Source organism: Cyprinodon tularosa, unplaced genomic scaffold (assembly GCF_016077235.1).
Source record: "Cyprinodon tularosa strain WSP-4 unplaced genomic scaffold, ASM1607723v1 ctg857, whole genome shotgun sequence".
Classification (NCBI taxonomy): domain Eukaryota; kingdom Metazoa; phylum Chordata; class Actinopteri; order Cyprinodontiformes; family Cyprinodontidae; genus Cyprinodon; species Cyprinodon tularosa.
In genome coordinates, this window is record NW_024039626.1 from 202,034 (window position 1) to 227,136 (window position 25,103).

General features: G+C 35.5%; 1 protein-coding gene across 2 annotated transcripts in view; it reads right to left on the minus strand.

Moving 5' to 3' along the window:
• The window catches only part of pitpnb (phosphatidylinositol transfer protein, beta), a 35,745-nt gene extending 13,435 nt beyond the window's left edge, over positions 1–22,310 (minus strand). For both annotated transcript variants that reach the window (XM_038273091.1, XM_038273092.1), the window contains exons 1-3: positions 22,245–22,310; positions 8,534–8,564; positions 6,248–6,393 (exon numbers count right to left, since the gene is read on the minus strand). In XM_038273091.1, the coding sequence (XP_038129019.1) occupies positions 6,248–6,393; positions 8,534–8,564; positions 22,245–22,264 (197 nt within the window). In that variant the 5' untranslated portion in view covers positions 22,265–22,310. The remainder of the gene's footprint in view (positions 1–6,247; positions 6,394–8,533; positions 8,565–22,244) is intronic.
• Positions 22,311–25,103: the final 2,793 nt, after the last annotated feature.

Genomic DNA, 25,103 nt, shown 5'->3' on the forward strand with positions numbered 1-25,103 from the left:
AAATAAAACATTAAAAAAATTTATATCATTTTTTTTAAAGAATAAAATGTGAAAAATAAACTTGGGAAAAATGTTAATAAATTAAATCTAACAAAAAAGGCTAAATTACCCTCCGAACCTTTTTCTTTTCTCCAGAACCTTCTTCTCTTGCATTTTTTTTCTTTTCAAATTTCTATGTACAAACCATGATGTTTGCTTGCAAAAATATTGGCACAAAATTCACTCTATAGAGTCAGCAGCTTATACCAACGCCGATATCGATTATTGGGCCTCCCTATTGGTCACAGCCTGTTTTCTAGCTCCTTAGGTGTGAGAAGCTTGGTTGAGGAGACACTTGGTGATCCTCAGTCTTAAAGCCTAATCACTAAACCAAGCAACATAAACACAGATCAGAGCCGCGATTCATTTCAACCAGAGTTTCTTCTCTATTAGCAGATATGAAGCTGAATTCATTCTGTTTTCTGTTTGCGAAATCCTCCACAGGCTGCAGTACATGTCTACTACGCCGCTAAACCGCCCTGCTTATATGGTGCGCTGACTGAACAATTATGGAATGCAATAAAACACCATAATCACACCAGTCAAGATTTGGAGGCAGAAACAAGCCTGAACATGAGAACATTAATGAGCCGACTGCTGTCGCTCACATTCCACGCTCTGTTAGTTTGCACTAAATTAGATCAAAACACTGTTTGATCCCTTTATAGGGCCCTCAGTGAAATACTTTGAAAATCTAAATGTCAAGCTAATAGTGTTATTGGAATGTTACCTTTGTAACATTCAAAAAATTAATGTCAATGTAATAACACAAAATGCCAACTTGTGAAAGTGCTTCTATAAGAAATTCATGAAAAACACTCAGAATGAAAGAAACACTTTTTTTTTGGTCCAACCTAACCTTAGAGGCATTAATGCTGATACTGGCACTTAATTTTTTTTGTTTATAAATCTAAATATAATTGTTAACTAGCTTTTGAACTTTTCAATTAGTTTTTCACCTTTTTTTCTTCACTTTTTCTTTCAACTTAATTTACAGTAGGTAATATATCATTCAAGGGCTCATCCAATTTGTCAAATGCCAAAATAAGATGTACAGCCATGTAGCAGCATCTTTGCTGAATGGATAGATATAGATCTTGTGCTTCTAGATCTCACTGTAAGAGGTATGCAAGTTATCAAAAAGGGTAACTTGCCCTATAAAGGGTAAAAAGAACTAGAAATTACTTTTTTGTCAGTTAAAAGAAAAACCTTTTTTCACACATTGTATTATGAGTTAAAATGTTGAATCCCAAAGCTGACCCTTAGGGTCTTCGGCTCTACTACAAAAATCAAACCAAACAATAATCATTCCCATTAAGATTGGATGGAAACAGGCAGATCTGCTAACCCTGGTACTAGGGATGCACGATATAATCGGCCCCCTATCGGTATCGGCCTGTATCGGCCTTAAAACTGAATATCGGACATCGACCACCCCACCGATATTTAACCCGATATTTGATCAGCTTCTGAGTTTCTACTTCTTCTTCCTAAAAAACTTCTTTTTTACAGATTTAAAAACTTCTAAAGACGAGGGAAAAAATATTGATACATTAAAATATCCCAATATCTTCATATGCTGATATATTGCCATTTAAAAACACCATATCAATCTCTTTTACTAATGAAATATTGCTATATGTCATCGTTATGCTACGAAATCCCCCGAAAATTCACGAAATTTTGCCATATTTTTATATGTTGATATATTGACGCAGTATCGATCTATTTTACTAACAAAATCTCACAAGAATTTGCAAAATATCACTAGAGTTTGTAACAGAACGATGAAATTTCACGAGATTTTGAAAGTGAAATAGATCGATACCGCGTTTTTAAAAATCAATTTGATATCAGCATATGAAAATATATTTGAGTATATTATTTTTCAAAGTAGGGCTGGGCGATATAGAAAAAAAGCTTATAGATAAAAAAAAAAAATGCATATTGATCGATATCGATAATTATTGAAAAGATTTGAAACCATATTTTATGTGCAGCTCTGCCTGGACTTTTTATAATATTGCTAAATGATTTAATTTTAATAAAAAACACAAACACAGACTTCGAATTAAATCTTTATTTAACCAACTTTTTTAACCATAACAGAATTGTTTTAAAGAAAAATAACTTAAGAGACCTGAGTTATGTTATTAAATACTGACAAAAAATAAACTAAAGTGACCAGAAAAGTGACCAAAATAAATATAAGAAATAAATATATGCCCCCCCACCACCGCCGCCGCCCCCGTTTCCTGCTTTAACCTGAGTTATTACTCTGAAGTTTCTGGCCCCTCAGCATTTTTATCTCAATTGTTAGAACTACGTGGGAAACTGCCCAGAACTGAAAATATATATATATATTTTCCGAAGATTCCTCGGAGGAGAGCCGCGTCGGGGCCTACACAGCTCTTACTCCTGCGGGTGTGAGCGACTGAGATGATAAAAAAAAAAAAAGTTGGTTGTGTTTTCAGACTTCGTTTTCACTGGTTCCCGACACATTTTCCAGATGACTGTGGTTTGTTTTTGGTCCGACTTGCCATAACCGAAATACTGCCAGACTGCCGAACTACAAAAACCTTTCTTTGAAACAATTTCCTCCGCCTCTCCTTGCTGCACAGCTTCATGTGCTCTATGTTGTGGTTTGAGAGGGCGGCGCTTGGTGACGGCGTGCCTGGGTCCGCGATTGTGATTGGCTCGGAGGAAGCAGTGACTAGCATAAACCTACATGATAGGCTACAATGAGAAGGAAGGAAAACAGCATTTCTTTTTTATCGAACTTTTATCGACCCTCTTTTTTTCTATTGCGCCACTCGTCTATCGATCGATATATATCGTTATTGAATTATCGCCCAGCCCTATTTCAAAGTGTCAGAAATGGATAATAAAACTGCTATTTTCAATGACTACTTATTTTTGTCCAACTTTAACATCGGTATCGATATCGGTTATCGGCTACATGAGTTTTAAAATATCGGCATATCGACAGCCAACTATGGAAAGAATTTGACTGGAAAGTGAAGATCAGATACTTTAATAATCCCTTCATCATCTCCTCATTTGTGAAAAAACCTAGTGTAGCACTATGTTGGCGAAATTGTGGAAAAATTGGAGATACCACACACAGTTTTTGGGATTGTCCTTTAATACAGGGATTTTGGGACAATATTAGAAAGGAAATAGAGGGAATATTGAAAGTAAAGGTGATGCCTGAACCTGTGATGTTTTTGTTGGGAGCCATACCTAAAAGTAAATATAACACAGATCAGAGATATATACTGAGGGTTCTTTTATTGATAGCAAAGAAAATGATTACTGTGCACTGGAGAGATGTAAAACCACCAACTATAAATCAATGGGCCCAGAGATTGAAACATGTTTACATAATGGAGCAAATGACTGCAAGCCTGCAGCTAACTATGGACACTTTTATACGAAGGTGGACTTGTATTTCAGAATATCTGGGGGTCTGATGGAGAGGACGAGATATTACTAAAAGGAGGGATCTGATGGAATTCCTCATTAGGAAAGGGTACTGCTTGGCCACAGATTATAGATTGTGGATGTTGTCTGCTCTGCCTGCTGTCATAATTGTAAAGACTTTTGGTATTTTGTGTTTGTTGTGATGTGTACTATTTGAGTTTCTGTCAGGAAATGTTATGTTCTGCAAGATTTATAAAATGGTTAAATAAAAAGTTCTAAAAAAAATAAATAAATATCGGCATATCGGATATCGGCCAAAATCCCAATATCGTGCATCCCTACCTGGTACTGAAGGAGAGGTGGAGATGCTAATTTTATCTTTAAGAAAATAGTAGAGGATTTCTTGTAACATCGGTGGAGGATTTATTAGAAAATCATCTTCATTTCAAGTATTTAACTAGGGCTGAAGCAATTAATCGGATTAATTGATTATTAAGAATAATTGTCAACTAATTCAGCGGTCAATAAATCGTTAACTGTAAAGTAGAGACTGTAAAAAATGGCTTTAGCTGAAAGAGCGACCCACTTAAAGCAGCAATTATACCAAAAAGTAAAAAAAAATATGTAAAACACTTTGCATTTAAGATTTTAAAAAAAACTTTTTTCATCTGTCAATATGTTCTATCCAGAACGCCTCAAGAGGAAACGTTATAGTTTCATCTGGTTTGATTTCATGAAAAAATCTTCTTTAAACAACCTTTAACTATATTATTAATCGGAAGAAAAAAAAATTAACAGATTAATCGATTAGCAAAATAATCGTTAGCTGCAGCCCTAATTTAAACTAATTTATATTAATTCCCTAATAACTGTTTATTTGTACCAGCAAGCCGTGTTTCCCGCTGTGTGTTTTCTACCAAGGCTACTTTGGTCATATTAGCCATCATCCTCAGATTTGCCTCCATGTCCCTCAGCATCACTACCCTCTGCTGAGCTTCAGAGTGTTGCTGTGGAGCTACCAAATGGAGGATATTTATGTTAAAAAATAAACCTGCTGGATTTATAATAACTCAGAGCTACTTGGTATGCCTTGCTACATGATTTTAATGCTTAATTAAATTAAATCAATTTCTCATCAACACCTTAACCTCCCAGCTGCTAGGGGGCATCTGTATTGCATTGCAAAATTCTTGCCATAATAACACATCTACTGGACAGGTAACTATTTATATTTATCAGCAGCTCATAGCTATATGTGTTACTTTCTCGTTTAGGAACATTTCATCGGTTAGATGTTTGAAATGGTGCACTGAGCATTTTGGATAGAAGGAGGAAAAAAACTAAACTAAACAGCTCATCCTGTACAGCACTGGTTAGCTTAATAATGGAAAATCATAATGATGTACTACTAACAATTTGTATTAAAATTAGTAAATCTGAATTTATTTTACCAATAATTCTTTATTTATTATAATTCCCATTGCTCTCGATTTCATGTTAGATTTTCTTTCCCTGCCAACACAGCGTCATCATGAATCCACCCATTCATTCATTTTCTATGCTAGCCATTAATGCAGGGGCGCAGTGGTGCTGGTGCCCGTCTCCAGTCGTCACTGGGTGAGCAGCAAGGTGAAAACTAGATTAATGTAGAGCAGGGATTCTAGAAGTGGAGCTCAGGACCCCCTGGTTGCTCCCAACATTATTTTCACAATGGTGATTCCTGAGGTTTGTGGAGGGAATATGAACGTCTCATGAAATAAATTATTGTACCATGAAATTTATACATTTTACTTTATTTATATATAGAAATTTTTTAATTGTAAATAAAAAAATACGTTACCCCATTCAATCAATACATAAAAAAAATATGAAATGTTACAATAAAATATGTAGACATATATAAAGTAAATAAATATACTTTTAAAATTGTATTTAAGTATTAAAAAAAAATCTATACAGTTACTTTAGTTCATATGTATAAGTAAATATAGAGTAAAGTACCTTTAAGGATTCTGTTTCATCGTTTGTTTTTTTATGGGTTAGAGAAACCAATTAAGCTAATATTCAAGTTTTTGGACATAGAGAAGAAGCCTGGATCCTGGAGAGAACCAATGAGGGCAAGAGGAGAAAGATCTTAGACCAGAACCTGAACACAACCAACTGCATCCCATAAACATGAATATTACAACAACCTAAGACGGCAGAGATCCCTTATCTAATAACTATTAGCAAGGCTGTACACAGCTAAACAGTCTACATCACTTTTTTGTTTTAAAAACTGAAATATTGAAAAAAAAAAAAAAAAAAAAAAAAAAAAAATAGAAGGCAGTATCCTGCTTCAGTGAACTCAATGTCATTAGGAAACGTCTTAAATTCATTCTGCTTCTTCCTTTAGGGCCTATGAAGTATTTCAATATTAATTCAGTTTTTGTTTTTCTTTGAGGCCAAAATCGAAAACACAAACTGATCTGTTGCAGAACTCTTGTCCTATAAAGCAGCTGGTGAATTTGCCGACTCACAGTAGCAGATAGAAAACACCTGTTTTACTGCCCTTTATGGCCTTGATGGTTAGTCGGCTGAAACGCTCTCAGACACTTAGATCTATAAAAATGCTCCTCCTGGCTCCAACTCTTCACCCTTTTCCTAAACACATTTAATGTGTACACAGCTAAAGAGTTCTAAAGATCTGATATTCTAATAAGCATTACCTCCCCAAAGGATAAATTTCACAATTTTAAATCACAACAGAGAACTACAACAAAGAAACAAACAAACAGATGCTTACCTCTTTAGATGATAGATTTTGTGTGTATATTGTCCCTTCTCGCCTTCCTTCTCATAAGGTTCATTTTTCAGCACTTCGATGCCCTCTCCTCCTCCGGTCTCATTCTTGCTAGCCTCAGCCACAGAGTACAGCTGCCCTACTTGATACTGTAATAAACCAAAAAATAAAAACGCCCAAATAAACAGCTTTAAAGGAGAAGTTCGGTTTTTTACACTTCAAGCCCATTTTCTGTAGTGTCCAGGATGAAATCGAATGATCGACACCAAAAGTTTGACAATTGCTCCTGTCTCTGCTTTTTGGCTCATTTAGAATCACCCCCTGGCTGCTTTAGAATGGCTTGCATAGAGCATGTCCGATAATGTCCTTAAAACAACCTTAAACGTTCTTTTTTAAAATATGCTACTCACCGGGTCGTCAGCGCTGTTCAATGACGTTCCAAAAAAAGTTTCGTGAAGAAAAAACGTTCCTGTAGTGTTTTATTTAGCATTTTGTAAATCCCATTGAGTTCTGTAGGAATAGTCAATATTCCGCTGCCACCGGAAACGGAAATGGGGCCTGTTTACACAGTTGTAGTCCTTTCGCTTCACTCTGTGTACTCCGACGTCAAGAATCAAGAATCCACCTTTCGTATTCCATTTTCAGAGTTTTTTTAAAGTGTTTAACAGAGACGTTAGCACCTCGACGTCGGAGTACACAGAGTGAAGCGAAAAGACTACAACTGTGTAAACAGGCCCCATTTCCGTTTCCGGTGGCAGCGGAATATTGACTATTCCTACAGAACTCAATGGGATTTACAAAATGCTAAATAAAACACTACAGGAACGTTTTTTCTTCACGAAACTTTTTTTGGAACGTCATTGAACAGCGCTGACGACCCGGTGAGTAGCATATTTAAAAAAAAGAACGTTTAAGGTTGTTTTAAGGACATTATCGGACATGCTCTATGCAAGCCATTCTAAAGCAGCCAGGGGGTGATTCTAAATGAGCCAAAAAGCAGAGACAGGAGCAATTGTCAAACTTTTGGTGTCGATCATTCGATTTCATCCTGGACACTACAGAAAATGGGCTTAAAGTGTAAAAAACCGAACTTCTCCCTTAAAAAGGAGTACAAAAAAAAAACAAAGACTAATTTTTTTAACTCAGACGTGAGTGGAGGAGTTTTCTATACAAACAAACATCCCTACGCAGGCATCTAAACGTTCCTACTTTGCCAGGGTTTATATTAGGGGTGTGCAAAATAATCGTCATGATGATGCATCGTGATTCTAATTTTCATGATCTACTGCATCGATTCTTGACACCAAGTATCGATTATTAATTTAAAAAAATGAGTAAATAAAATTGCATGAATGGTTGGCGAACATCAGCCAAAAACAAGTGTAATACAACTTCCAGTCCAGTAGATGTCGCTGCGGATGTGTTGATGCACACTGCCTTGTGTCACAAGCATTTCTACTGCGCCGAATCATTCAAAAACAAAACATGGAGGAGAAAATATTGCAATGCATCGCAATAATTCAAGTTTCGTGATGCATCGTGATAGAATCGCATCGTGGCTTGTGAATCGCGATTCGAATCGAATCGTGACTTCTTTGGCAATACCCAGTTTATATAGGAATGAGTAACTCTAATTTAATGCTTTTTAATGCTCCTTTAACGCTCTCAAACATTTTCCAGGTCAAGGATCCCCAAACTGATGGCAAGATGGAGCAGGGACCCCCTAATTATATATATATTGTATGAAATTGTGTTACATCAAACTGCTCCTATAGTCACTCTATTACATATGGAGCAATGCAGCGAAAGTAATTTCTCCCTGGGATTATTAAAGTATTTCTGATTCCTGGTTGATGGGACAGGTGTTGTGAATGAAACGGTGCCCAGTTTGAAAGAGCTCCTGTGTGTCACTGAATGTTTGCATTGATGACTGAAAGACATCTTCTGCCTCCATTTATCTGTTTACTACAGTGTGTTGAATTCATGTTAATGTGGATTCAAAGAAATTTCAATTAGTGGAAAAAATTGCAGGGGGGGGATATAAAAAAAAAAAAAGCTTATTTTCCAAACATACGGCTTTACAATCAAACGGAAGCAGTTCCGCGCAAATATGCGGAGCCAGCTACATCTGAGAATATAGTTTTAAGCATTTAAATGCCATGATAATCACATATAATGGTTTTTAATGGCAATTAAGTCCTTAATCTAAAAAATAATAATTTAATGACCTATAATGACGCTGAAACCCTGTCTGCAGACTGAGGTCAAGGAAAACATAAAATCACTCACCTCTTCAACAGAGACCGGCAACACGACACGGCTGGGAGGGAAAACAGAGAGAGGTTGAGAAAGATTAAAAACAAATCTTAAAATTAAACCAAAACACCCACAAAAAGTTGCCCTCAATCCCTTTGGTTTTAATGTCTTTTTTTTTAGGCCAGATAATTTTTCTAGTCAATAAAAGTTATATTAAGGAACGAAACTTCAAACCAAAGGTTACCGACACTCTCTAATATCTCTAATGTTTTTCAGTGAGATTTTAAAGGTGCGCTTGCAGAGGAATCTGAAGAACATATTGTGGTAAACGTGTTTTGCCAAGCCTCCCACGCAGCGCACTACTTTAGCTCAGTAACAACCTCTGCTGCTGCCTCAAAGGACTCATCAAACTAAAACTCTGCACTTAATAATGTAAACACCCCAGGAATCCCACCTGGGTTAAAACAATATTACTGTGGTGCATTTTTTTTTTTTTTTTTTGTGATGCAGACAGTCATCAGGGCATTTTAAGGAGTGCCTGGACTCAAATGTTGCTCGACTGAAAACAAAGATATAATCTATTTTTTCTAGTAGGTCTTTTTTTTTATTTAATGTTCTATTTGAAGATAAGACAATAATTAAAAACAAATGTAGAAAAAAAAAGATACCATTAAAAAACAAGTCTTTGTTCAAAAGGAGTGGGAAGAAAACCATTCTCATTTAATCCCACCCCTTTGCTGCATAAAACTAAAGAATTACTCTAAAAATAATTATTATTATATAATCCTATCAAAAACACACATGACAAGAAATAATAGTGATAAGAGTATCAATTGTAGCACCAATAATAATAACAATACTAACACCATTCATCAGTTTACATTAATATTCATTATCAATCCAATACTATCAATAATCTAATTATTATGAATAAGAAAGCTGACAGTAATGAGCATATGTATATTGGGAGACTCCTTATGTTCGTCCTCCAGGCTGTTCCACAGTTTATCTCCACATACAGACACACAAAAACTCTTCCTACTGTTTTCACTGAGGGATTCCACATTTCACGTAAATGATAGCCTCCATCTTTATGGCTGAAAGGATTTTGGATATTGAGTGGTAGTCATTGTTTACTAGCTTTATACATAATCTGTGATGCATGACAATGATTCCATTTTCACGGTGCCTATCTCTGACAGTTTTTGCATGAGAGGTGGGGTAAACCCTGGAGCGGTGGCCAGTCTGTCGCAGGCCAACACAGAGACACACAACCATGCACTCTCTCATCTAAGGACAGTTTGGAGAACATAACTAACCTAACCTTTTGGGAGTGTGGGAGGAAGCCGGAGAACCTGGATAGATTCATGGGGAGAACATGCAAACTTCATGTAGGAAGACACGGGTCGGAAATTTAACCGAGAACCTTCCTGCTTCAAGGCAGCAGTGCTACAAACTGTTCCACAATGCAGCACTCCATAATGAACCTATAGAGGGAGTTTTGTTCCATCATTATTGCAAGCAAAGAACACAAAGATTAGAAAATATTGCATTCCGAGAAAAAAAAAAGGTTTCAAACTTTACTCTTTCCTGAGATTAAGATGTCATAATAAAAATAATTAGAGATACACCGATCTGATTCCTGGATCGGATATCGATGATTTTACTGGATCGGATATCGATGATTTTATATCAGAAATCGCAGATCCAATCTAGTGCATTTGACATGGAAATGTTATTTCTTTTTGATCCTCATTTGTTAATAAATGATAATACTGCATTTATATCCTTGTTATGTATTAACTTATTTAAACTATATTTATGTCAAGGCTAAAGCGTTCAGTCACATGGCAAGATATATGGTTCATTCATGCAATGGTTCAGCGTCACATCAGCCGTTACTCTCATCCCAGATATCATTATCAGATTGGTTTGGTTAAAAAAAAAAAACTGGATCCTGCATCTCTAGTAATAATAATAATAATAATAATAAAATCTCAAAATAAAATTAAAATAAAATCTGTAAAGAAGTGAAGAAAATAGAACTGGAAAAAATGTTATGAAAAAAAAGCAAAACCTTTGATTATAAAAGTTTAATTATTCGATTCAGATTTGCTCGCAACAATAATGGCACAAAATTCCCTCCATATCAGTCATGCAAACGATGACAAGGAGGGATATTTTTTTAATGAAAAAGTTTTTTTACTGACGAAAGAAAACTTGGCAAGACAAGCTCTTCTCGGGACTAATGAGGGATATGAACAAACTTAGCAGAGACAGTAATGCCAGAAGGCATTTAAAGGAAAATATTTAGTTTTTTTTAAACAGGCAGGTCAACTGATGATGGAGTCTACAAACGGAAAGAGTGAACGAAATGAACAGGTATAACGGCTGAATGCAGCAGAGCACAGCTGCTTGATTTATTCTTTCCTGCTTTAAACCTGTTATAGAACATTCCAGATCTTGAAATGATGGCAGACTTTATGAAATCTTAAAGTTAGAGTCAGCTATTTTAGCTGTGAGTTAGCTAGAGGTGCTAATCATCCATATAAGTTGCTAAAGAAAGCTTGAATTTAACTAGATAATCAGTTTGTCACATAATGTGACTCAGGGTTTTTGGTGTATTTGCTGACTAACGGGATGGGAAGTGATGGCCTAGTGGTTAGAGAAGGGCACTTGTGCTCTGAGAAGGTTGCAAGTACCCAGTTCAATCCCCACAGCTTGTACTCTGGGCTTCCAATTTGAGCAAGACCCTTAACCCAAAAAATACTGCTCCCTGGGCACCACACAATGGCAGCCCACTGCTTCCAAAGAGGAGTTCAATTTCTCCAATGAGAGATTAATAAAGTTCAATTATTATTATAATTTTTCTAAATACTAAAGAGCAGGGGTCTTCAATGTTTTCCAGGCCAAGGACCCCCAAACTGATGGCACATCTTCTGCCTCCATTTATCTGTTTACTACAGTGAATTCATGTTAATGTGGATTAGGGCTGGGCGATAATTCAATAACGATATATATCGATCGATAGACGTGTGGCGCAATAGAAAAAAAGAGGGTCGATAAAAGTTCGATAAAAAAGAAACGCAGTTTTCCTTCCTTCTCATTGTAGCCTAGCATGTAGGTTTATGCTAGTCACTGCTTCCTCCCAGCCAATCACAATCGCGGACCCAGGCATGCCGTCACCAAGCGCCGCCCTCTCAAACCACAACACAAAGCACATGAAGCTGTGCAGCAAGGAGAAGCGGAGGAAATTGTTTAAAAGAAAGGTTTTTGTACTTCGGCAGTCTGGCAGTATTTCGGTCATGGCAAGTCGGACCAAAAACAAACCACAGTCATCTGGAAAATGTGTCGGGAACCAGTGAAAACCAGTCTGATAACGAAACCAACTTTTTTTTATCATCTCAGCCGCTCACAGCCGCAGGAGTAAGAGCTGTGTAGGCCCCGGTGCGGCTCTCCTCCGAGGAATCTTCGGAAAATAAATATATATTTTCAGTTCTGGGCAGTTTCCACGTAGTTCTAACAATTGAGATAAAAATGCTGAGGGGCCAGAAACTTCAAAGTAATAACTCAGGTTAAAGCAGGAAACGGGGGCGGCGGTGGGGGGGCATTTATTTATTTGTTATATTTATTTTGGTCACTTTTCTGGTCACTTCAGTTTGTTCTTTGTCAGTATTTAATAACATAACTCAGGTCTCTTAAGTTATTTTTCTTTAAAACAATTCTGTTATGGTTAAAAAAGTTGGTTAAATAAAGATTTAATTTGAAGTCTGTGTTTGTGTTTTTTATTAAAATTAAATCATTTAGCAATATTATAAAAAGTCCAGGCAGAGCTGCACATAAAATATGGTTTCAAATCTTTTCAATAATTATCGATATCGATCAATATGCATTTTTTTTTATCGATAAGCTTTTTTTCTATATCGCCCAGCCCTAATGTGGATTTAAATACATTTTAATTAATGGAAAAAATTGCAGGGGGGTCTAATCAACCAAAAATTTCGCAACCCCAATGCAGTACCTCTGTGGAACCCCTAGGGGTTGCAGACTCCCTGCCGAAGACCTGCACTTAAGAGAATTTGGACCTTGGAAAAATCAGTTGGCCTTTGTCACCAAAGGTTGGAAATTTGCTGTAAATCTCTGGTTGACTCAATTAATCTTTAGTGTCAATATAAAAAGTAAATTTTTTTCCACAGTAAAATCCTTTTTTTTTTGTTCCAAGAAAGCATCAGCTGCATCCTTGGAAGACATGGATGAACCCGATAAAGGCAAAAGGAGGACCTACAGGCGTCTCATGATTTATTCCTAAACAGTTGGTTTTTAACTTTGTTTTAGATTTCTGAAACTAAAAATAGAAACATGGATTGTATTTGTTGTAAAAACAAGTTCATTTTAGTCTTCATGTTATAATGCTAAGATTTAACGTGTGGAGATTAAATATAGATGGATTTTATATCTTCTTGTTTAGCAATAAATTTGGGAAACAATATTCTTGCCCTGTAAAGAGAGATATGTTTTAACCTATTTAAGTTACTTCTGATTTAATAAGACTGTATGTAGGGTAAAAAGAGCCTTTACTATTGGGAAGCTATACAGAAATAGAAAACATTATTATATATAAATGTTTTACGTACCAATGTTTATGAAGATAAGGCTAAAAACATAAAGGTAATATTCCAGATATCTGTTAAAGCAGTTGTTTGTGTGTGGATAACTATACAGAAAGAAATAAATGCTTTAGGCAGATTAGTCTGCCTGGTAATTAACTATCAATTAGGTTGATAGGTTGATATAAACTATAATAAGATTAAATATTTAAGTTTTACAACAAGATTTTAACAAAAAGAGTATCAGTAATGATTGATCTTTAATAATAACAGCACAAGGACAGACAAGAAAGTCCACAGGCTGCAAATAGAAATGGATTCAATTTTACATTTAGCAGATTTTTTGTTTTAGCATTTCTATGGTTTAAAGTTGTTTTATTAAAAGAAAATTTTAAAGAATTGAAAGAATGTGTTGAATCTCATTAGTTTTGTGGGGCATTAGATAAAAAAAATAAAGGTTTCCAAACTTCACCCTCCCTTAATAAATGAACAAATTTTGATCTGTCTTTGAAAATACAAACTCTTATTATGTGAAAAAAACAACTACACGTTTTTAAATTGACCTTTTAAAACTAGATTAACCAAAATGCTAGTGGCAGATCTGTTAAGCAAACAGCAGAGAATATAACAGTTACTTAGAGCTCGTTATACTCTTAGTGTTACTGTATAAGGAACTAATAACTGGAAACCTTCTACATCCAGCCAATAGATATTCTTTAAAGTTTAGTATGCATCAACATCAGATAAAAGAACACACTTAGACAACCAACATGGTATTTAAAGGCTGAACAATATACACTCCTCAAAAAATATAAAAGGGAACACGTCACCAACACTATTTAACCTATATTGAATCAAACGCCTGTGAAATCAACCAGTCCACACAGGAAGCAACACTGACTGACAATCCATTTTACATACTGTGTAAAAATAAAATAAACAAAAGGTGGAAATTATTGGCACTTAGAAAGACACACCCATTTCTACAAGTAGAAACAGGAGGAGCGCTGCCAGACCTTTCCATAATGACCTCCAGCTGGCCACAAATGTGCTTTGTCCACACAAAGTGTTAGAAATGGACTCAATGAGGATGGTATGAGGGCCTGACGTCCACAAATGGGGGTTGTGGTAAGCGCACAACACTGTGCAGGACGCTTTGCCAGAAAACCAGCATTGGCAAATTTGCTACTGATGTCCAGTGCTCTTCACAGGTGTTAGCTGGTTCCCACTCAGATATGGACAAGAACACTGGGACCCTCTTTCGACCTGAATCCCCGCTCCAGATATCACAAGTCTCCCGGAAGCTCCAGGAATTTCCCTTCGATCAATAGTTGTTCACGGATGCCCGCGAGTCGGATAAATTATCCCGGATTTTAGACCATGCAAGGTGTTTTTTTTTTTTTTTATGTGAGTGAGAGCGTGCAGGCAAAACAATAATTCGTGCATCATGTGAGGATTAGAACTACTTCGACTGCACAGGCACAACAAGAGAGAGGGTGCAGCATATCTATCCAGAGCGACGCTCTGTTTAACGAGCGTTCCAGGCGACTGGTTGTCAGAGAGCACGCTGATTGGATTAGTCAGAAAAATAAGCCAAGATGTTTCGGTTTACTCTCTTACAGTCACCTAGTTAACACTCAAACCTATGCATCATGTGAAATAGCTTGAATCCTCAAGTATCAAGTTCGATAAGCATCTCCCTGAAATTAGTGTTTGGAACTTATGATGTCTGCTGCTCCTCATGTCATTCCGTTGTCGCAAAAATGTGCCCCCACTTCCTCACCACCTCGGCCGTATCTAGACCCAGAGCTAGTTTGTGATTGCATTGTGGCGTGGAATAAAGGCTGATTTATATGGCAAGCCAAGAAGGTCATATTTCGCATTGAATTCTCGCGTTAAGATTGAAGTTAACCCGCAAAAAACGCGCGTTCCCCCGAGATTACGCCGCTTTTTACGCCGTCTTTTACCAACAAGCGCCGCCTTTTACGCGCGTCATGATAGTACCCGCAAGACGCGCGTTAAATACGCGCGTTATGTCGGTCAGAACGCGCGTTAAATACGCGCGTTGTGTCGGTCAGAACGCGCGTATTTAACGCGCGTTTTCCTAATATGATAATGATGTCCTTCCTTCTTTTCCCACAGCCAATGCATTTGAACTGGTTGCATCCAATGGCTGATCAAGGCAGCCAGACCAAGAAAGTTCAGCATAGATCTGCTTTGTGGAAAACTGCACAGAGCTCAAAGTTGCAGCATTGCCAAAATTCACTGCATTGCCGTTTCACAAAGACTTAATGTTAGGAATATATCCACTACATACACTTTGCTGTTATTTTGAATCCATTCCATACCTATTTTCATGTAAAAACGTTTTGCATCGCCAACTGATGTTTTGTATTTACCGGGATTACTAGGAATGTTTCACCACTTATCATCACCGAGAGGCGGCGTAGTGGGTTAAGTAACCGCCTTCAATGCGATTTTTTGCTTCGTGGCAGGTTCGAATCCGGCAGAGGCAGTCCGACTTTTCCCTTTATGTTCTTTCTTGTCTCCAACCAAGCCCATTAATTTATTTATTTTTTTCTGAGAATATAATCATAAATGTAGCCTACTTCACTGTTTTTGATCCATCGCCATGCATTCTGTCATGTAAAAACATTTTATATTGTACTAATAAAATGACAATAAAGGGGACACTTGTCTTCCAGAAAATTTGCCGGTCTGACTTGTTTTCTGTATATTTTCCTGCATATCACCAACCTTTTCCCATAATGCTTTCTACAGCCATGGAGCAACTGCTGTTAAAATTAAATTAACAGGAACATTTCTTATTAAAAGTGTTATTAGTGCAATGAGAAAAAACTTGCTTAGTTGAGCCAGTGGAGGTTTGATGATCCCCATAGCTCATGTTCTCTGTCTCCTACATATACACACTATATATATATATATATATATATATATATATATATATATATATATATATATATATATATATATATAAACCACGTCACATAAATGTTCTTTCAGTCTACAATACTTTCAGTCTGCAGATGGCGCCATATAACGGGTAGGCTACTGGCAGAGCAGCAAACAGGTGTTTGCACCAAAGCTGGGGAACAATATAGGCAAGGTGTGTCTCTTTTTCAAGAGAGAACTGGATACTGGATTCTTTCATCTTTTTTATTTATTATGAACTATTATTTATCTATTTCCCACTACCTTTTACCACTAGTCAATACCTTTACTTATGTGTACTGGAACAAGATCCAAATGTGCAAGAGTCTAATTACATTTTCATTGTGGAATAGGAGACAAGGTATGGGTGCAGCACCTTCCATTGGGGGTGTATCCAGAAAACAGGTACTACGTTATTTAGATGTTACATTTAATTTTAACAGCAGTTGTTCCGTGGCTGCAGAAAGCATTATGAGCTTGGGAAAAGGTTAGCGATATGCAGGAAACATACAGAAAACAAGTCAGACAGACACATTTTCTGGAGGACAAGTGGCCCCTTTATTGTCATTTTATTAGCACTATGTAAAAAGTTGTTACATGACAGAATGAATGGCGATGGATCAAAAACAACAGAGAAGTGGGCTACATTTATGGATTATATTCTTGGTTAGAGGCAAGAGAGAATATCAAAGGCATAGGTTTTAATTCAGCTTTGGTAGGGACACTCTAGGCTAAAACAGGCGAAACTTCTGACTGCAGTTCTATGAAGAAGCAGGAGATAGTTTGGATTTTTGGAACTTGAGAAATGAAAGTAACCAAAGTTAGGATTTCTTTTATAAAACAAAATATTCTGAGTCAGACAGGAGTTCTGAAAACTGCTGTCAAAATGAGCAGTCTGTAATCTATCAACATTTCTGATTCCCTTTCACCAGTATTTCTTTTCTATTACTGTTTTCTGTTTTTTGACGGCAGTTCAGGTGTATATAAAAGCTGTTAATTTATTTTGTAGAACATAACAACACGAGAAGGATGCTGACGTTCTTCTATTTTTTTGTTTTCCACATAAAAATAGTTCTATTCAATTGATTCTACTTCTAGAAATAGGATAAAGACACACAGAGGAACTCTATTTACACTGATTCTATTTTTCTAGATTTCCACATGGTCCATAAGTAAATTAGTACATTAATGTCTGGTAAATAATGCTTGAATCTGGCTGTTTATTTTGGATACTATTACATTACAGATAATAATTGTTTAAAGTGATTTTATATTTTAATAAACTTTGGCTGATTCTTAGTGTTGTGTTTGTAGATGATGCCACTAAAAAAGAAAATAGACATAAGGAGCTTTTAAACAGCAAGCAATATAGGATGATGATAAAAGGTTGTTACATTTAATCCTTTACTATTATAGACGCACTTGTAGAATAGAAACATTATATGATTGTAGGAAACAGATATAATGATGCAGGGCAGCCTCAGGGTGAAGCAGCTGCCCTTCACTGCTGCATGATGGAAGAAATGTGTTTGGAATGCTATCATAAAATTAGGGCTGCAACTAATGATTATTCTGCAAATTGATTAATCTGTTGATTATGTTTTTGATGAATTGATTAATATTCAGATCACCCAAAGGTTCCTAAAAGTAGATTTTTTTACGAAATGACCCCAGGTGAAACAGAAACGTTTCCTCTTGAGGAGTTCTGGATGGAGAATATTGACAGACTAAAAGTTTTTTTTGTCTTAAATGCAAAATGTTTACATATTTTTTCATAATCTTGGTATAATTCCTGCTCTAAGTGGGTCGCTCTATTGGCTAAAGGCACATTTTAGTGGCTCTATACTCCAGTTAATTATTAATCAATTACTAAATCAGTTGACAATTATTTAAATTATTGATAGATATGATTAATTGTTTTAGCCATAGAAAAAAAATTATGAAATGGGCTACATAGAGTAACTACAGCCCAGATGTACAACTTGTATAGTGAAGTTAATATTTCAAAATGCTCAGTGTGAGTTCCTCTTATAGTTCCAGTGCACATGTAAATACAATACATTTATTTGCCGTCCGTTGAATGTATTATTTTGCATGACACAGAGAGAGCATATTACATAAAAAAATAAGAGTGGGTTTCACCTGTTTACCTCTGCACAATTATATATCTTCAAAAGAAAACCCATGATACGTCAACATATAACAGGCATATTTAGATTATATTTGGTTAAATAGGAATGTATTTACCTTCTGTCTTAGTGGCTGGTAAGTTTAAATGCAAACATTTTCAAAGTGGAAAAAAGTCCTAATTGCACATTGATCAGAGCCAGTGATGCTTCAAACATTGCTAAATAGCATCTAGTGAGTGTAGTGCTTATAAGATTTGTATTAATCTAGGAAGAAATTATGCTGTTCTCTTTAAACACATCAAAGCCTGATGCTCACATTAAGCATAAAAAAAGAGTATGCATCTTTTTGCAAAGGACCAATGACATTAGAACGATGAAACTGAAGACCAATAGTGTCCCTACCAAAGCTGAAATCAAACCTATGCCTTTGATATTCTCTCTTGCCTCTAACCAAGAATATAATCCATAAATGTAGCCCACTTCTCTGTTGTTTTTGATCCATCGCCATTCATTCTGTCATGTAACAACTTTTTACATAGTGCTAATAAAATGACAATAAAGGGGCCACTTGTCCTCCAGAAAATGTGTCTGTCTGACTTGTTTTCTGTATGTTTCCTGCATATCGCTAACCTTTTCCCAAGCTCATAATGCTTTCTGCAGCCACGGAACAACTGCTGTTAAAATTAAATGTAACATCTAAATAACGTAGTACCTGTTTTCTGGATACACCCCCAATGGAAGGTGCTGCACCCATACCTTGTCTCCTATTCCACAATGAAAATGTAATTAGACTCTTGCACATTTGGATCTTGTTCCAGTACACATAAGTAAAGGTATTGACTAGTGGTAAAAGGTAGTGGGAAATAGATAAATAATAGTTCATAATAAATAAAAAAGATGAAAGAATCCAGTATCCAGTTCTCTCTTGAAAAAGAGACACACCTTGCCTATATTGTTCCCCAGCTTTGGTGCAAACACCTGTTTGCTGCTCTGCCAGTAGCCTACCCGTTATATGGCGCCATCTGCAGACTGAAAGTATTGTAGACTGAAAGAACATTTATGTGACGTGGTTTTTATATATATATATATATATATATATATATATATATATATATATATATATATATATATATATATATATGTGTGTATATGTAGGAGACAGAGAACATGAGCTATGGGGATCATCAAACCTCCACTGGCTCAACTAAGCAAGTTTTTTCTCATTGCACTAATAACACTTTTAATAAGAAATGTTCCTGTTAATTTAATTTTAACAGCAGTTGCTCCATGGCTGTAGAAAGCATTATGGGAAAAGGTTGGTGATATGCAGGAAAATATACAGAAAACAAGTCAGACCGGCAAATTTTCTGGAAGACAAGTGTCCCCTTTATTGTCATTTTATTAGTACAATATAAAATGTTTTTACATGACAGAATGCATGGCGATGGATCAAAAACAGTGAAGTAGGCTACATTTATGATTATATTCTCAGAAAAAAATAAATAAATTAATGGGCTTGGTTGGAGACAAGAAAGAACATAAAGGGAAAAGTCGGACTGCCTCTGCCGGATTCGAACCTGCCACGAAGCAAAAAATCGCATTGAAGGCGGTTACTTAACCCACTACGCCGCCTCTCGGTGATGATAAGTGGTGAAACATTCCTAGTAATCCCGGTAAATACAAAACATCAGTTGGCGATGCAAAACGTTTTTACATGAAAATAGGTATGGAATGGATTCAAAATAACAGCAAAGTGTATGTAGTGGATATATTCCTAACATTAAGTCTTTGTGAAACGGCAATGCAGTGAATTTTGGCAATGCTGCAACTTTGAGCTCTGTGCAGTTTTCCACAAAGCAGATCTATGCTGAACTTTCTTGGTCTGGCTGCCTTGATCAGCCATTGGATGCAACCAGTTCAAATGCATTGGCTGTGGGAAAAGAAGGAAGGACATCATTATCATATTAGGAAAACGCGCGTTAAATACGCGCGTTCTGACCGACACAACGCGCGTATTTAACGCGCGTTCTGACCGACACAACGCGCGTATTTAACGCGCGTCTTGCGGTACTATCATGACGCGCGTAAAAGGCGGCGCTTGTTGGTAAAAGACGGCGTAAAAAGCGGCGTAATCTCGGGGGAACGCGCGTTTTTTGCGGGTTAACTTCAATCTTAACGCGAGAATTCAATGCGAAATATGACCTTCTTGGCTTGCCATAGATTTATACTTCGAAATCAGGTTGTCTGCGTAGGTGTCGCGGTGAACGCAGAGACGTCACCACCCCCCTCCGCAGAAACTCTGCTGCACCTCTCCCACATTGTAGGTCACAGCAGACAGACAGGAGGGCTCTGATTGTTTAAATCTACATCCGCTCTACTCATGCGTATCTCCTGTTTGGTACCTTACCGGCTTGTTTTGTTTGTATGACCGCGATCGCGGAAAACAACTTGTGAAGTTGGACCAGCTAGAAGAGCGAGGTTAGCCTGCTGCGGTAATACCCGCTCTTTTTTGCCCTCATGTGCCTCGTCGTCAGATAAACTTGACACATTTCCTCATCGCCTCGGCCGTATCTAGACCCACAGCTAGTTCCTGATTTTCCCCTTCTTCGTTGTGGCGTGGAATAAACATAACACAGACCACCCTTCAATATTGAGTCTAAATCAAAAATGTCTGCGTCATACTGCTGCGGGAGGATAACCAGCCCCTTAATCCAGTGCTAGACCACTGAACCACCAGTGGCCATAGGTAAATAAATTAGATTTCCATTGATGATTTTGTGTCGTCATGTCAGCCCATTCGCCTTTTTACAGAACTAAATATTCAATGAGAATATTTCATTCATTCAGATCTAGGATGTGTTATTTCAGTGCTCCCTTCATTTTTTTTTAGCAGTGCCAAGTTACCTGTAAATGAAAATACCTATTAAATCCAGAAGGAGAAAAAAAAGACAATCGCCTACAAATACACGCCTCCTTTTCCTTGGCATAGGGCAGCTTCCACTCCAACAAACCTGCACTGTCTTGTTCATCATCACATTACGTTCCAGTCTTTAGCATCTACATTAGCCGTCATGTCGGGGAATGGATATTTTACTAAAGATTTACATTTAGAGTTTCTGTTTTAGAATTTCTATCGGGCTTAAATAATCCAGTTTGTGCCCACTTCAAACAGCAGGCACCGTTATTTGCGGGTATGGAGTTAGCCACAGAGCAAAGCTTAGGCTTCAAATAATTAAGCTATGATAAGGAAAAAACTAAAATAGCAGGGTGAAGGCTATTAGAAGTCAGTAATATAAACAGTCTGAGCTTTATAGCTTATCAAATTGACTAACACTGTTAATTTAGCCGCCCATAACCTTAGGCTAACTCCCTGCTAAAGCAACAGCAAGGGAAGCTAAAAGCTAACTCAAAGGGTAGAAATAAATGTCGAGCTAGCAAAACGTCTCCATAACCTTTGTCCTCAATATAAGTGTTGACATTAGGTGACATTCGGCTTCTATTAAGCTGTAAGAGCTGTAGGGAAATGTGATGCTAGCAGCTAGCCCGGCTGCTAAAGCTAAATGTGCTACATAGCATTTCTGTTAAATCCGTCAGAGAAGAAGCTTTAATCTGTCACTCACGAGACCACAGCTTAACATTGAGGCAATTTAAACACGAGCCTCGCTGCTAACACACTACAAGCTCCAAGACACACCCTTTGTATTTCATTTTGTGTGATTATTTTGGTGGTTTTTAACTAAAAGTGCAGTGTGGTTATGGTGAACCATAGCAGCCTTTTAGCACAGGTCGGTTGCATTAAGAGGCTAATTATCCCTTCTGCTGATACCACTCGGAGGCTAATGCTAGCTTGTACTAGCAACGCCTAAAACAGACCGGTGTCCCGTTATCCTGATCCACCCTGCCTGAACTCACTGCACACAAACCCTTCAGATACCGACAATGACGTCACTAAACGGACCACATATCTTTAGTTCGCCATAATGGACCTTGGCAAAAAACAGAAATATACAGTTAGAAATGGTAAAATGTATATTTTCGAAAACATTTCAGACTCACTATTCCTTGATGAGCACCATCTTCGTCACCTGGGCTGCTGCTGCGCAGTAGGCGGTGGCTTCCCAGTATGGCAGACCGTATGGCTAAATAAAATTAACCGGTTAACTGATGTTTTTTTTTTTTGCTATAATTTTATTTTGCGTCTTTGCGTATTTTGATTGATTAGATTTTTGCGTATTTTTTTTCTTCTATTTCGAGAATAAACTCGTAACATTACCAGAATAAAGCTGTACAATTATGAGAATAAAGATGTAAAATTAGGAAAATAAAGTCATAACATTACAACAATAAATTCGTAAAATTATGAGAATAATGTAAATTTACGAGAATAAAGTCATAAAATTATGAGAATAAAGTCGTACAATTATGAGAATAAAGTCGTAAACATTATGAGAATAAAGTCGTCGAATTACGATAATAAAGTCGTGAAATTATGAGAATAAAGTCTTAAATTATGGGAATATATTTGTAAGATTACGAGAAAAAAGTTGAAATATATGAGAATAAAGTCGTAACATTACGAGAATAAAGTCGTAACATTACAATTGTGTTATAGAATTACAAGAATAACGTCTTAAAATTATGAGAATAAAGCTATATAGTTATGGGAATACATTTGTAAAATTACGAGAATAAAGTTGAAAATTATGAGAATAAAGTCGTAACATTACGAGAATAATGTTATAGAATTACGAGAATAAAATAATAAAATTATGAGAACAAAGTCATGAAATTAAGAGAATAAAGTCGTAAAATCATGGGAATAAAGTCGTACCATTACGAGAATAATGTTATAGAATTACAAGAATAAATTCTTAAAATTCTGAGAATAAAGCCATATAATTATGGGAATAAATTTGTAAAACTACGAGAATAAAGTTGAAAATATGAGAATAAAGTCGTAATAAAACGAGAATAAAGTCGTAACATTACGAGAATAATGTTATAGAATTACGAGAATAAAGTCGTAAAATTACCATAATAAAGTCGTAAAATAACGAGAATAAAGTGGTAGAATTACGAGAATAATGTCATAAAATTATGGGAATAAATTTGTAGAATTATGAGAATAAAGTCGTAACATTGCGAGAATAATGTCAGAGTTACGAGAATAAAGTCATAAAATTAAGAGAATAAAGTCATAAAATCATGAGGATAAAGTCATAACATTAATAGAATAAAGTGGTAATATTATGAGAAAAAAGTCAAAATAAGAATAGTCATAAAATTACAAGAATAAAGTTGTAATATTACAAGAATAAAGTCCTAAAATCTTAAGAAACAAGTTGTATTTTATGACAACTCTTACAAGCAGCACTTTCTTCCCTAAAATGAGGAATGTCGAGCATCATGTGATGTTATACTTTGGCTCTTGTTTGACAAATAAGGAAACCTTTCAGCATCAGCATCAAATTGGGCAGTGGATCAAAGTGGACTCAGGCTGCTGGTGGAGCCGGTCGGCCGTCATGCTGGTCTGAGCTCGAAGCTTTCTTTCTGAAATGGGTTGTTTTATGATGACTTCATTTTCGTAATATAAGAACTTTATTCTCATAATTTTACAACTTTATTCTTGTAATATTATAACTTTATTCTTGTAGTTTTACGATTTTAATCTTGTAATTTTACAACTTTCTTCTCATAATATTCAAACTTTTTTCCTGTAATGTTACTTTATTCTCATAATATTACAACTTTATTTTCGTAATATTATAACTTTATTCTTGTAGTTTTACGATTTTAATCTTGTAATTTTACAACTTTATTCTTGTAATATTATAACTTTATTCTTGTAGTTTTACGATTTTAATCTTGTAATTTTACAACTTTCTTCTCATAATATTAAAACGTTTTTCCTGTAATGTTATTTTATTCTCATAATATTACAACTTTATTTTCGTAATATTATAACTTTATTCTTGTAGTTTTACGATTTTAATCTTGTAATTTTACAACTTTATTCTTGTAATATTATAACTTTATTCTTGTAGTTTTACGATTTTAATCTTGTAATTTTACAACTTTCTTCTCATAATATTCAAACTTTTTTCCTGTAATGTTACTTTATTCTCATAATATTACAACTTTATTTTCGTAATATTATAACTTTATTCTTGTAGTTTTACGATTTTAATCTTGTAATTTTACAACTTTATTCTTGTAATATTATAACTTTATTCTTGTAGTTTTACGATTTTAATCTTGTAATTTTACAACTTTCTTCTCATAATATTCAAACTTTTTTCCTGTAATGTTACTTTATTCTCATAATATTACAACTTTATTTTCGTAATATTATAACTTTATTCTTGTAGTTTTACGATTTTAATCTTGTAATTTTACAACTTTATTCTTGTAATATTATAACTTTATTCTTGTAGTTTTATGATTTTAATCTTGTAATTTTACAACTTTCTTCTCATAATATTCAAACTTTTTTCCTGTAATGTTACTTTATTCTCATAATATTACAACTTTATTTTCGTAATATTATAACTTTATTCTTGTAGTTTTACGATTTTAATCTTGTAATTTTACAACTTTATTCTTGTAATATTATAACTTTATTCTTGTAGTTTTATGATTTTAATCTTGTAATTTTACAACTTTCTTTTAATCTTGTAATTTTACAACTTTATTCTTGTAATATTATAACTTTATTCTTGTAGTTTTACGATTTTAATCTTGTAATTTTACAACTTTCTTCTCATAATATTAAAACGTTTTTCCTGTAATGTTATTTTATTCTCATAATATTACAACTTTATTTTCGTAATATTATAACTTTATTCTTGTAGTTTTACGATTTTAATCTTGTAATTTTACAACTTTATTCTTGTAATATTATAACTTTATTCTTGT